Here is a 14,547-nt window from a genome sequence, read left to right as displayed (position 1 = left end):
TACCTCTTTTAATAGAAATCTCACCATCTATGCTCCTTTCAATATGGGAACCTCATAATTTTAAACAGTGACTCTCATCATCTTTGAAGAGAGAGTCTCATCATAAATGCCCTGTTTAATCGGAAATTGTCACCATCAGTGCCCCTTGTTAAAGAGGGAATGACATCATAAGTGCCTTTTTTTAATGGGGCGATCTTACCAAACAGTGTCCCTTTTAATTGGGGAGTTTCAGCATCAGTATATTATGTATTAATTTCAAAAATGGACACTCACCACTAAATTGGCCTTAGTGTCTCTGAGTTAGAAAGGGAAAAAGTCATCCCCTCTCCTGATTATTATCCAGTAACCCTGGCTGGAAATTGTGTATGCCTTTGCACATTAGGGTGAGCACAGGATCAGGTTTGGCTGTAACAAAAGCAAAATACTGCGGATGCTGGAAATCTGAAATAAAAACAGAAAATGCTGGAAACACTCAGCAGGTCAGGCAGCATCTGTGGAGAGAGAAACAGAGTTAATATTTCAGTTCGATGGCCTTTTGTCAGAACTGGAAGAAGTTAGAGATTTAACAGTTTATAAGCAAGTACAGAGCCAGGGAAAAAGGAGGGGGGGGGGGGGAAGGAAGAATAAAAGGGAAATGCCTGCGATTGGGGGGAGGGCAGGAGTGATTAAATGACAAAAGAGATGATGGTGCAAGGCAAAAGGGGGTGGTAATACGACAATATGCAAGACAATGGGTGCAGTGGTTATGATCCGAAGTTATTGAAATCAATATTGAGTCCGGAAGGTTGTAAAGTGCCTAAACGAAAGATTTCCTCGAGCTTACGTTGAGCTTCATTGCAACAGTGTAGGAGGCTGAGGACAGAGAGTTCAGAGAGGGCGTGAGACGGAGAATTAAAATGACTGTGAAACCCCCACAGTTAAATAGCTCACATATGAAGATTGAAGTAAGGGGTCCTGGAAGACGGCCAGTGCCCGTGAACCTATACCCTGGCATGAGCGAGTGTATTTCAGGAGAGAAAATAGGAAAAATATTCTGGGGAAAAAATGGCACAATTGTAAAATTATGATGATCAAAAACTTTTCTTAAAATTTTTTTTTCTATTTCTGCTCAGTTTAAATATTTTCCCATAAACAATGGCTGCTGAATTCACAACAGTAATTAAGCCAGAATCATTTGCAAGATGTAGATTAATTTGACTCCCCCACAGTGTTGGGTTCAGACATATCCAAGGCTAGTTTTCTAACACTGTTTCCAAGCTTTGCTGTCGAAAACAAAATAAAACTAAACAGAAACAGAAGGGAAATTAAAATACTGCTTAAGTGCATTATCATTTCAGTAATAGATTTTCATAAGAGGTTCTAATAACAAGACTCTCTTTAACCCACATTACCGTGTCTGCTATTTAATGTAATATATACTAATTAAATTTCAAAGTATCAAAAACACAAACATTGCCAACAGACATCTTCACAATGGTTCACAGATAAATCATGTCGTTAGCACATAATACAAAACATGCCCCATTGACTTCTTTTCTGTGGCTGTGTTGAAATCTGTGCACATCCTGATCTCCTGTCCCCCCAATTTTTTTTTTGTCTTTCCTTCCAGCTACCCGGGAGTCTGCCTTTGTCCATGCCATTGCCTCGGCTGGAGTGGCGTTCGCTGTGACACGTTCGTGCGCCGAGGGCTCCAACACCATCTGCGGCTGTGACTCGCACCACAAAGGCCCACCGGGCGAAGGCTGGAAATGGGGGGGCTGCAGCGAGGACGCCGAGTTTGGCGTGCTGGTGTCCAGGGAGTTCGCCGACGCGAGGGAGAACCGGCCCGACGCCAGGTCGGCTATGAACCGGCACAACAATGAGGCTGGTCGGACGGTAAGGAATGAGGGCGATTTGGATTGGGTTGTGTGGAGTGCTATGGAATGAACAGTCGCTAGATTGAGTTGGATTAGAATGAGATTAACTCGAAGGACTATGATTTTTTTTTATTTACTGTTTTAGATGGAGATTTAATTAGAATATTTTGACAAAGAAGAATTGTACTAATAAAGCTCCTCGAAGTCTTTCACATACAATGGATTACTTTGGAATGCAGCATCCATTTTGCACACAAGAGGTTAATTTTATTTTTGTGGAGTTGGGTGAGGGAGGAATGTACACTGGGACACTTTGAATAATGTCATGAGATCTTTAAAATACTTCAGGGCTTCAGTTTAGTGTCTCACCTGAGGAGCAGCATATCTGACAATGCAGCACTCCCTCAGTACCGCACTGCCATGGTCATGGGGAAAGGGCGGGAGAGTGGGACGAGTTGGATTGCTCGGACTCAGTGGGCCAAATGGCCTCCTTCTGTGCTGCAGCCTTTCTATGATTCTACGTTTCAGGTTTATGATCTTTTGTCAGAACTGGAAGAAGATAACTGACGAAAGGTCATAGACCTGAAATGTTAACTCTGTTTCCACAGATGCTGCCTGACTTGCTGAGTATTTCCAGCATTTCCTGCTTTTAGTTCTGACAACTGAGCCAAGTTGTAAGTATAGCTAATGCACTTGACTGATGAGATGAGAGAGGGGTGAAGGCTATTAACCTGCAGCCACTGCACCTATCTCAGTGTAGTCATTACTGTACGGAGTTATATTGGAGTTTCATTCTTTTAATTTGAGTGATTTAAATCCTTTTGCTGTGAGTTTGGAACCCAGTTCCAATGGTGATTTACCAGAAAGAGACAAGCTAGAAAATCAAACAGTGTCACATGGAATGGCGGGCAACTTGTTTCTCACCAAGGTTGAATAGCGAAGATGAGAGGGAGTTTAGGTCTACTGGCAACTTGTACATTACAAGTAGAGACATGCGGTCTCCGTTCATTGGCTGTACTTTACAGTATAAACACCTTCATTTTCAGACCCACAAAAAATATGAGAATGTTGCAGATGAATGGAGCTTTTAAAGTGACACTATGGCCTGGATTTTCTGCATCATACCGCACTTGGGCAGGGATCTGTTATGCCGGATCCCTGCCGCCTTTGCCCCCTTTCCCATTGCCATTTCCCACAGATAGCAGAAACACTCAACCTAAAATGGGTGGGCACATTCAAATAAGGCATAAAAGGCCTGGTGATCGTATTTTGTGGCCCTATCGCTTCAGTGGCATTCAGTCATGTTCACACCTGTATACAACTGATGTCTCGGGATGGCTGGGCAGTAGAGGAAACAACAACAACAACAATTTGCATTTATATAGCATCTTTAACATAGTAAAATGTCCCAAGGTGCTTCACAGGAGTGATTATCAAACAAAATTTGACACCGAGTCCCATAAGGAGATGTTAGGACAGGTGACCAAAAGCTTGGTCAAAGAGGTAGATTTTAAGGAGCGTCTTAAAGGAGGAGAGAGAGGTGGAGAGGTTTAGGGAGGGAATTCCAGAGCTTAGGACCTAGGCAGCTGAAGGTACGGCTGCCAATGGTGGAGCGATTGAAATCGTGGATGCACAAAAGGCCAGAATTGGAGGAGCACAGCGATCTCGGAGGGTTGTAGGGCTGGAGGAGGTTACAGAGATAGGGAGGTCGAGGCCATGGAAGGATTTGAAAACAAGGATAAGAATAGTGGAAGTGGCTTTAGAGAGCCCAGCAGGTATGTTGTAAGGATTTACATAAGGCTTATTTCTCAGGCAAAATTGGTGATTTTCTGTTGTTGTAAGGCCGCCAGTTACCCTCCTACTCCCGAATTGCACAGGTGGCACAATGGGTTTCCCATTGGGAATTCCCCTGTTGTTCATTTTTTGGAGAAAGAAGAGGAGGACAGGCTGGTCAAGCAGCGTGGAGGCACACAGCAGCCGCCAGCAGATAGCCCCACACCCACAACACCCATCCAGCATGAGCATTGTAAGCAATGCGTCCTGTACTACTAACTATCTTGCACTTCTTGCTAAAGTCATTGAGGATAATCTCCAATTGCTCAAACAGAAGTGATTGAGAAGGGTGTGCTTTACATGCAGTAACCCAATCTCCACCACAGGCAATGCACTGAGTGTATAAGTCACAAGCACCCTGAACGTTAATGCTACAGGGTCATTCCAGGCTGTTACAGGGGATATCACTAATGTTGTGCACAGATGCATAAAGCAAGTCATACTTGCATTTTTTTTTTGCTAGAGCTAACAATTTCATCCATATCCTCATGGAAAAGTTATGGTACCATGCTGGAGCACTGGAATTTTACACAATGACAGGATTCCTGAAGTCCAACGAGTTATAGATTATACCCAAATTTCCGTTATTGCTCCCTTGATCAATGATGCCACCTAATTCAATAGGAAAGGTGAGGAGTGGCATCACATCATGCAAGTGAACACCTACTTTCCTGGCGACTGCCATGACGTATTCATTTTAAAGCAATCAAACGAGCCTGCACTCCTGCACTTGGCAGATAATGGCTCTCGGCGGCTTCTGGAGATGAAGGCTATCCTCTTCAGCAATGGCTGGCATAGTTTCCCCAGATCTGAGCTAAGCATCCATGTAATGAGGTCCATTCAGCCACCAGAAATCAGAACTTAAAACACCACTGACATGTTGAAGGCAATCTTTAGATGCACTTTTCAATATAGAACAGTTACATAACTGTGACTACACTTCCAAAATAGTTCAGCACTTTGGGACATCCTAAGGATCTGATGAGGAGCTAATTTAAGTGCAAGTTTTTCTGGTTTCTTGTTCCATGCTTTCTTATGTTCAAGAACATCTTATTTTTGAAGGATAAAGTCATCTTTAGTATGGCGACTTTGCACTGTGGTGAGTTGCCACAGAGGAGAGAGAAAACAAAAAGCAACAGATTGGTAGTGATACCTCAGGCAACAAATCAGATTGTACAAATTACTTTAAATGGCCATTCCACACATCCACTTCCTTGCTGCACTGCCTGTGGTATATATAGGGAAGCAGTCTGGTGTGACAAGTGAAATGAGTTTATCACTTTGATGGATTTCATAATCTCAAGCTTTGGGAATTAAACTGTATAGAATGTAAAATGTACACTTGAATTTTTAAAAATTCGTTCATGGGATGTGGGCGTCGCTGGCAAAGCCAGCATTTATTGCCCATCCCTAATTGCCCTTGAGAAGGTGGTGGTGAGCCGCCTTCTTGAACCACTACAGTCCATGTGGTGAAGGCTCTCCCACAGTGCTGTTAGGAAGGGAGTTCCAGGATTTTGACCCAGCGACGATGGAGGAACGGCGATATATTTCCAAAGGGCAGCAAATAAATCACAGCATGACCAAGGAATCATTTTAAAGCAGGAGGTCTGGATTATTAGCAAACCGAGAGAGACATGTTGTGAGCATTAATATCTGGTATTGGACATTTTGTGTTATTTGCTCTCAGAATGTGGGCGACATTGGCAAAACCACCTTTATTGTTCTGAGAAGGTGATGGTGGGCCTTCTCCTTGAATTGCTGCAGTCCTTTGGGTGATAGTGCTCCCACAATGGTTTTAGGTAGGGAATTCCAGGATATTGATCAGCAGTGATGAAGGAATGGTGATATATGTCTAAGTCAGGATGGTGTATGACTTGGAGGGGAACTTGGAGGTGATGCTTCTTGTCCTCAGTGGTAGAGGTTGCAGGGGAGAGAGGTGCTGTTGAAATAACCTTGGTGAGTTGCTGCAGTGCCACCTGTAGATTATACATACTGCAGCCATAGTGGGCTGGTGATGGAAGGGGTGAGTATTGAGTCCAGAAGCAGGGGTACTAAACAATCAAACGGCTTTGTCCCGAATGGTGTTGAGCTTCTTGAATGTTGCTGCGGCTGCACCCATCCAGGCAAGTGGTGAGTATTTCATTAAACTAATAACTTGAGCCTTGTAGATGGTGGAGAAGCTTTGAGGGGTCAGCGGGTGACCTACTCGCCACAGAGCACCCCGCCTCTGCCCTGGTCTTGCAGCCACAGTGTTGTATGGCTGGTTCAGTTCAGCTTCTGGTCAGGGATAACCCTCGAGATATTGCTGGTGGGGAACTCGGCAGTGGTAGTATCCTTGAAGGTTAGGAGGAGATGGTTTTCTCTTGTTCGAGATGGTCATTGCCTGGCTGGAATGTTACCTGCCACTTATCAGCCCAAGTCTGGATGTTGCCCAGATCTTGCTGTAGGTTGGCACGGGCTGCTTCATTATTGGAGGAGTTGTAATAGAGCTGAGCACTGTGGAATTGTCAGTGAGCAGCCCCACTCTGACCTTATAATGGAGGGAAGGTTATTGATAGACTAGCTGAAGGACAATGGGCTAAGGATGCTTTCCTGAGGAACTCCTGCAGCGAAGTCCTGGGGTTGCAATGATTGGCCTCTGACAACCACAATAATCTTCCTTGTGTCAGGTGTGATTCCAGCTACTGGAGGGTTTTCCCTTTGCCCGCGCCACGCCACCCACTAGCCCCAATTTTGCTACGGCTCTTTGGTGACATAGTCGGTCGAAGGTTGCCATGATGTTGAAGGCACTTTACAATGAAACATATCACAGGATCATATGTGTCTAATTACGGAAGGAAATGTAGAGCAATTTTTGAATGGGGAATTCTTGTATGGTCTTGTAGAACATAGAAACAGGAATAGGCCATTTAACCCCTCAAGTCTGTTCCGCAATTCAGTTAGATCCTGACTGATCTATACCTCAACCCCTTTAGCCACCATTGACCCATAACCCTTGATACCCTTACCCAACAAAAAGCTATGTTGTGAGGTCAAAGCCTCCGCTTGCACCTACAAGGCCATCAATGTAAGGGGGGGGAGGGGGAGGGCTGAGGGGGGAGACTCAGTTGTGATCCGGCATAGGATCAGCACAGGTATGCCCGGTCTAACTAGGTGTACCATGGCGACAGGGATAGATGTGAGGGTCTGATGGGAGTTGAGAACAATGGCAAAAGTTGTTCCAATGGAGCAAGTTTGGACTTATTCATGCTTTGATGTTGGAGAGACAGTCTGACAGCATGGAGGTGCTCATAGAGTCATGGGAGGAGCTGACGAGACAGAGTTGGGTGCCATCAGCATACATCTGGAGGCAGGTGATGTTAGCAAGGGGCAGCATGTAGATTAGGAAAAGGAAAGGGCCAAGGAGACTGGCAACGGTGAATGGGCAGGAAGACAAGCCATTGCGGGAGCTGCACTGGCTGTGTTCGGATGGATAGGAGTGAAACTATGTGAAGGCAGTCCCACCTTGCTGGGCGATGGAGGTAAGGCAGTTGAGAAGAAAGGCATTGTCAACCGTGTCAAGCACTGCAGAGCAGCCCAGGAGGACAAAGATAGCGCACCATGGTGACAGTCACAGAGGATGTGATTCTGGACTTTGGTCAGAGCAGTGTAACTGCTGTTAAAAGGTTGGAAGCCAGGCTGAAGGGATTTAAACAGAGAGCTTTGGGAGATGTGGGTATGGACCTGGGAGGCAACATCACATTCGAGGACCTAAGAGTGGAAAAGGAGGTTAGAGCTGGGGCAGTGCTTGAGAGGACGGATGGGTCGAGGATAGTTGTTTGAAGAGGGAATGACCACATTTACTGTGGTAACTTCCTAGAGGTGTAAATATCAGACAGTAGATTCCACCTCAGAACAAGCTTGGCACTGTAAATAAGACATCAGGCATTCTGGCATGAAAAAAGTCCCATCCAGGTGTTTGCTGTGTGTAAACAGATAGATGGCGTGAAGCCAATGTATCTTTCTGGCACGCACTGATGGTTTGGCTCCCTACGGGTATGTGTCAGTCATTCTTAATCAGGACTCTTCTAAAACACAAATTTAATCCATATTAGTCACTTTTTAGAAGTAGAGGGAGAAGAAATATCAGCTTCAACTGATCTCATCTACACTCGTGGCCCGTTTTACCCTGGTGACTGTCGTCGGTCGTACTCCGGCTGCTAGCAGTGCTCTTTAAATGAAATTAAATGGACTCTACTTCTAATCGTACCCTAAATCCAACCCTCTGAGAACTCTGCCTTCCTGCATTCTGACCTTTTGTGCGTCTCCGATTTTCTTCGCCCCTCCATTGGCAGCCCTTCCTTGACCTGCCTAGGCCCTAAGCTCTGGAATTCCCTCCCTAAACCTCTCCGCCTCTCTACCTCTCTCTCCTCCTTTAAGATGCTCCTTGAAATTTTCCTTTTTAAATCAGCTTTTGGTCACCTGTCCGAATATCTCTTTGTGTGGCTTGGTGTCCAATTTTGTCTGATAATCGCTCCTGTGAAGCACCTTGGGATGTTTTACTATGTTAAAGGCGCTATATAAATGCAAGTTGTTGTTTTTTACACCACCTCCTCCAGCCCTATATCTTCTCCCCAAAACTCTGTTCTTCTGACTCCAGCCTCTTGTGCATTCCCCTCCCTTTGCCTCATCATCAGGGTCTTCTGCAGCCTGTGTCCTACTGTCTGGAAATCCCTTACTAAACCCATCTCCACCTTTTTGTCCTCCTTTGAAAACCCATCTCTTTGACCAAGCTTTTGGTTGCCCCTTTCCCAAACTTCTCTTTCCTGGCTTAGTGTCCATTTTCCATACCCCTATTCTGTGACGCGTCCTGCACCATTTTTAATGTTGAAGGTGCTTTATCAATAGAAGGAGTTGCTGTTCTAATGGTCCTGAGAACTGTTGTCAAAGGCAATGCAAAATGCAGGCCTCAATTCCTATTGGTCCTGCGTCTGGATGACAGGACGTGCAGTGTTTGTTAGCTGTGAGTCAGTACTTGAATGTGTCAGCTGTGGCTCAGTGGGTAGCATGCTTGCCTCTGAGTCAGAAGATTGTGGGTTCAAGTCCCACTCCAGAGATTTGAGCATATAAGCTAGACTGACAATCTAATGTAGCACTGTGTATCTCATCTTTTGTTTGAGACGTTGAACTGAGGCCCCGTCTGCCCTCTCAGGTGGACATAAAAGATCCCATGGCACTATCTCGAAAAAAAGCAGGGGAATTCTCCCTAGTGTCCTGGCCAATATTTATCCCTTGACCAACATCACCGAAACAGATTATCTGGTGATTATCACGTTGCTGTTTGTGGGACCTTGCTGTGCACAAATTGGCTGTTGCATTTCCTACATTACAACAGTGACTACACTTCAAAAAATACATCATTGGTTGTAAAGCGCTTTGGGACGTCCTGAGGTCGTAAAAGGTGCTCTATAAATCCAAGTCTTTTTCCTTTTTGAACATCATTGTCCCGATTCCGTATTGGTAACATAGAAACCCCATCAGACAGGTTGCACTGGGTTCATTTCAGGTATCACTCAACGAATTACAATGTGCTGATGACAGATATATTTCAGTCAGGAGCTACATGATCTGTTTGCCCAGTATCTCGGGACACTTGCTGTTGGTTGCTTACCCTGTACAACTTAACCACAAAAATTGGAGTCAAAACATAGATAATACAAATTGACAATTATGACTTAAACAGTGAGCCTGAGAAATGTAATTTTTTGATCCAGATATCAGTTTCTGTAGAATATTAAAAGAGTTATCTATGCTGCATTATCTGTTATAAAGGCTACAGATGGTTTAACACTACTGGTTATTCATAGTGTGAGTGCAGCTACATGTATGAAATATTAAATGGTATAAATAAGGTGATCCCAGATTATTACTTCACAACTCACCAGGCAAATAGGGACAGGGGAACATGAATTAAAATTAATTTAAGTTTAAAACAGACATCAAGAAAAAAAAATTACTAAACGAGTGAGAAATGTTCTGAACAATACTACTGAGCAAAGTAATAGAGGCCAATACACTGAGAGTGGGTACATTAGATGGAAGAGTTAAGAGACCTTCAGGGGTGAGTTCTGATGAGCCGAATGTTTTTTCTCTTCCCTGACTTTTCTTACACTTGCCATTGCAACCAGTATTTATTTGTTTCTTCACACCCATGACCTGTAGCTGTAGTTATCAAGCGTACCAGGAAAGAAAGTAGCAATTACATTAGCCATGGAATTGCACAATTGTGGCGTGTTCTTCTGTTCATACTCAGACAGTAAGTCAACAGAGTCTCACCTGACTGCAACAACCCTGCAGAGTTTTGGCAAGTGAGGAGTCCCCTGGGATTGCATTGCATTCTGGGTCCTTTTACAACTTCTGAGGAAACTTCATTGGTCGGGCGCTGCGGTAAAGGAGGTGTCACTCGCAGCCGTACACACCAGGACGGTGCAAGATTCGGTCCCTGCTCTGTGTCCAGTGATCTCAACCAGTGATCAGCGACTGGCCTCGGTGCTCCTGGGTTAGAGAGGGAAAAATGAGAGAGATTCCTGCTCCTGATCAGTATCCAACGCCCCCACTGGAATTGGTGTGGATGTGAGTGTGAGTGTGAGTGTGAGTGTGAGTGTGGGTGTGAGTGTGGGTGTGAGTGTGAGTGTGGGTGTGAGTGTGGGTATGGATGTGGGTGTGAGTGTGGGTGTGAGTGTGGGTATGGATGTGGGTGTGAGTGTGAGTGTGAGTGTGGGTGTGAGTGTGGGTGTGAGTGTGGGTGTGGGTGTGAGTGTGGGTGTGAGTGTGGGTGTGGATGTGGGTGTGAGTGTGGGTGTGAGTGTGGGTATGGATGTGGGTGTGAGTGTGAGTGTGGGTGCGAGTGTGGGTGCGAGTGGGGGTGCGAGTGGGGGTGCGGGTGCGGGTGTGAGTGGGGGTGCGGGTGCGAGTGGGGGTGCGGGTGCGGGTGCTGGTGCGAGTGGGGGTGCGGGTGCGAGTGGGGGTGCGGGTGCGGGTGCTGGTGCGAGTGGGGGTGCGGGTGCGGGTGTGGGTATGGATGTGGGTGTGAGTGTGAGGTGCGGGTGTGACTGCGGGTGCGAGTGTGGGTATGGATGTGGGTGTGAGTGTGAGGTGCGGGTGTGAGTGCGGGTGTGAGTGTGGGTATGGATGTGGGTGTGAGTGTGAGGTGCGGGTGTGAGTGCGGGTGTGAGTGCGAGTGTGGGTGCGGGTGCGAATGTGGGTATGGATGTGGGTGTGAGTGTGAGGTGCGGGTGTGAGTGTGAGGTGCGGGTGTGAGTGTGAGGTGCGGGTATGAGTGCGAGTGTGGGTGCGGGTGCGGATGTGGGTGTGAGTGTGAGGTGCGGGTGTGAGTGCGGGTGCGGGTGTGAGTGTGGGTATGGATGTGGGTGTGAGTGTGAGATGCGGGTGCAGGTGTGAGATGCGGGTGCGAGTGCGAGTGTGGGTGCGAGTGCGAGTGTGGGTATGGATGTGGGTGTGAGTGTGAGGTGTGGGTGCGGGTGTGAGTGCGAGTGTGGGTGCGAGTGTGGGTGCGAGTGCGGTTGCGAGTGTGGGTATGGATGTGGGTGCGGGTGTGAGTGCGAGTGTGGGTGCGAGTGTGGGTGCGGGTGTGGGTGCGGGTGTGAGTGCGGGTATGGGTGCGAGTGTGGGTGCGAGTGTGGGTGCGAGTGTGGGTGCGGGTATGGATGTGGGTGCGGGTGTGAGTGCGGGTGTGAGTGCGGGTGTGAGTGCGGGTGTGAGTGCTGGTGCGAGTGTGAGGTGCGAGTGTGAGTGTGAGTGTGGGGACAGTTTCAGATTTGTCTCTGCTCCCCTGCTGACTCTCATTGTGTAGACTCACACATAAAGAATGGTCTTCTGGCTGAGGTACAGCCAGCTGCCAACGCCCAACGCCCACGGGAACAAACCGCAGGAGGACTTGTCACCTTCCGGGGAGATGGAAGAAATAAGATGAAATGTAAACAATTTAGGACAGAGAGCAGGAGAAACTTTTTTTTACATAAAGGGTTGTGAGGCTGTGGAATGATTTAAAAATAGGTTAGATAGGTGGTTGAAGGAAAGGGAGGTGAAGGAATGTGGAAACAAGGTGGGCACATATGATTAGGCATAAAAACAGAAAATGCTGGAAATACTCAGCAAGTCAGGCAGCAACTGTGGAGAAAGAAACAGAGTTAATATTTCAGGTCGAAGACCTTTCATCAGAACTGGAAAAAGTTGAAGATTAAATAGTTTTTAAGCAAGTACAGAGCCAGGGAAGATACTGATCGAGTGGAGGATAGACACCAACATGGACTGGTTGGGCCGAGCGGCCTGTGTCCATGTTGTAATTTCTATGTAAAAATGCAGGAGGGAGGGGTAACGGGAAACAAAAAACTCTCATGATAATTGCGGCGCCAGGAGCCCGGTCGCCGGGAGCCCGGTCGCCCGGGGCCGGGAGCCCGGTCGCCCTGGGCCGGGAGCCCGGTCGCCCGGGGCCGGGGCCGGGAGCCCGGTCGCCCTGGGCCGGGAGCCCGGTCGCCCTGGGCCGGGAGCCCGGTCGCCCTGGGCCGGGAGCCCGGTCGCCCTGGGCCGGGGCCGGGAGCCCGGTCGCCCGGGGCCGGGGCCGGGAGCCCGGTCGCCCTGGGCCGGGAGCCCGGTCGCCCTGGGCCGGGAGCCCGGTCGCCCTGGACCGGGAGCCCGGTCGCCCTGGGCCGGGGCCGGGAGCCCGGTCGCCCGGGGCCGGGGCCGGGAGCCCGGTCGCCCTGGGCCGGGAGCCCGGTCGCCCTGGGCCGGGAGCCCGGTCGCCCTGGGCCGGGAGTTTGGTCACAACAAAGATTGAGGATGGGGAGAAATATAAATTAACATGAATTAATCTGAACTATATTATCAGAAGTGTTGCTAACATGGAAATACAGTCCTAAACAATGTCTTAAAAATGTAAGACTCTGCTCCCTGATAATGCGTTTGCTGACTCAGCTAACAAGTATGGCGCTGAGCCGTATAGACCAGGACGATCACGGGTTTGAACCTTGGTCTGTGCTGACTTGTTAGATCCGAGCCAGGGTGGCAGATGTGCAGATAAACAGTGAGGGGAAGGTTTGCTACAATTGGCCTCAGAGTCCCTGGGCTGGAGAGAAGGGAAAGTTAGAAATGGTTCCTGCTCTTAATGATAGTTCCTGTTGAAAAGTGCTTGTGTGTGGTAATTGGGGAGGACAGGATCAGATTTGGCTGTGATGCACTCTACAGACCAATAGCCTGCTGATAATGTATGAAATCATGCATGTAAAAAGTGGCCAGTCAGGGGAAGTTCTAGAGGACTTACAGTGACTGTGGAATTGTACCCAGCTTGAGTTAGCACTTTCAGGAGAGAAAAAGAACAGACCTCATACGTTACATGCCATTTCTTCTTCACCACCCTTCCTGAAACCCATTTAAAAATGTAATTTAATGGTGTCAGCCGTGACTCAGTGGTAGCACTTTTGTCTCTGAGTCAGAAGTTGTGGACTTGAGTCATGTTCCAGAGTCTTGAGCACATAATCCAGGCTGACACTCCAGTGCAGTACTGAGGGAACGCTGCACTGTCAGATGTGCCGTCTTTTGGACGAGACGTTAAACCGAGGCCCTGTTTGCCCTCTCAGGTGGTTGTAAAAGATCCCATAGCAATATTTCGAAGAAGAACAGGTGAATTCTCCCCAATGCCCTGGCCAATATTTAATCCCACCCAACATCACTAAAAACAGATTCTCTGGTCATTATCTCATTGCTGCTTGTGGGATCTTGCTGTGTACAAATTGGCTGCCATGTTTCCTCCATTACAAGAGTGACTACACTTCAACAATACTTAATTGGCTGTAAATTTGGGACATACTGTGTCATGAAAGGCGTTATATAAACGCAAGTCTTTCTTTTATTTTTCCTATCCAGTGTTTAGTCGCGCTAGTTACACTCATTGTTGCCCAACTGGGAGAGTAGGAAAACATCCCATGGTGTCGGGCACTGCCAGTCTGTAACTAGCTGCTGGGAGGTGTACGGGCCAATTTCTTGCCCCTCACTGTGGGGAAATGCTCACTCTCCATTTGGCATCTTTTCTTTTAGTCTAGCACACTAATTCAAAACATCAGGCACCAATCCCTGGCCCGTGACATCGCTTTCAGAAGGAAGACAACAATTTTGGGGAATGAGGAATTGATTTGCTCAATCTTGGCATCAATGCTGCAGTCAGTCTCATCCTACCTTTTGCATTTCCTATGACTGTATCAGCCGTGGCTCAGTTGGTAGCATTCTTACCACGTTGAGTCAGAAAGTTGCGGATTCAAATCCCACGTCTAGAGACTTGAGCACAAAATCTAGGCTGACACTTCAGTGCAGTACTGAGGGAGTGCTGTACTGTCGGAGGTGCCGTCTTTTGGATGAGACGTTAAATCGAGGCCCTGTCTGCTTTCTCAGGTGGATATAAAAGATGCCATAGCACTGTTTCTAAGAAGAGCAAGGGAGTTGTTCCCATGAGTCCTGGCTGATATTTATCCCTCCAAAGACAGATTATCACTAAAAAGACAGATTATCTGGTCGTTATCATATTGCTGTTTGTGGGATCTTGCTGTGCGCAAATTGGCAGCCGCGTTTCCTACATTACAACAGTGACCGTACTTCATTGGCTGTAAAGTGCTTTGGGCCATTGTGAAAGACACTATATAAATACAAGTCTTTCCGTTTTTTATATCACATTTTCAAATGCTGTTTAGGCATCATGATCACACTCTTGGCATGCCTCAATTCCCTCCTTTCTCCGAGACCTCCAGAAGCATGTTTGCACACAGCCATTAAGCAGACTGGCGAAGATTTGGGCGCCTCTTTCAGCAAC

General features: G+C 47.3%; 1 protein-coding gene and 1 long non-coding RNA gene across 2 annotated transcripts in view; one reads left to right on the top strand and one right to left on the bottom strand.

Moving 5' to 3' along the window:
- The window catches only part of LOC137300015 (proto-oncogene Wnt-3), a 63,289-nt gene that overhangs the window by 46,205 nt on the left and 2,537 nt on the right, over positions 1-14,547 (top strand). Inside the window, exon 3 of the mRNA XM_067969101.1 lies at positions 1,610-1,875. Coding sequence (XP_067825202.1) covers positions 1,610-1,875 — 266 coding nt within the window. The remainder of the gene's footprint in view (positions 1-1,609; positions 1,876-14,547) is intronic.
- On the bottom strand, positions 9,444-11,778 carry LOC137300016 (uncharacterized). Its single transcript, XR_010958019.1, has 3 exons — positions 11,548-11,778; positions 10,005-10,223; positions 9,444-9,890 (listed from the first exon to the last, which is right to left on the bottom strand). It is a non-coding gene; the product is annotated as an uncharacterized lncRNA (long non-coding RNA).

The sequence above is a fragment of the Heptranchias perlo genome, chromosome 30 (genome assembly GCF_035084215.1).
Source record: "Heptranchias perlo isolate sHepPer1 chromosome 30, sHepPer1.hap1, whole genome shotgun sequence".
Lineage (NCBI taxonomy): Eukaryota > Metazoa > Chordata > Chondrichthyes > Hexanchiformes > Hexanchidae > Heptranchias > Heptranchias perlo.
Note: the sequence above shows the minus strand (reverse complement) of the source record. Positions and strands in the feature narration are given on the sequence as shown.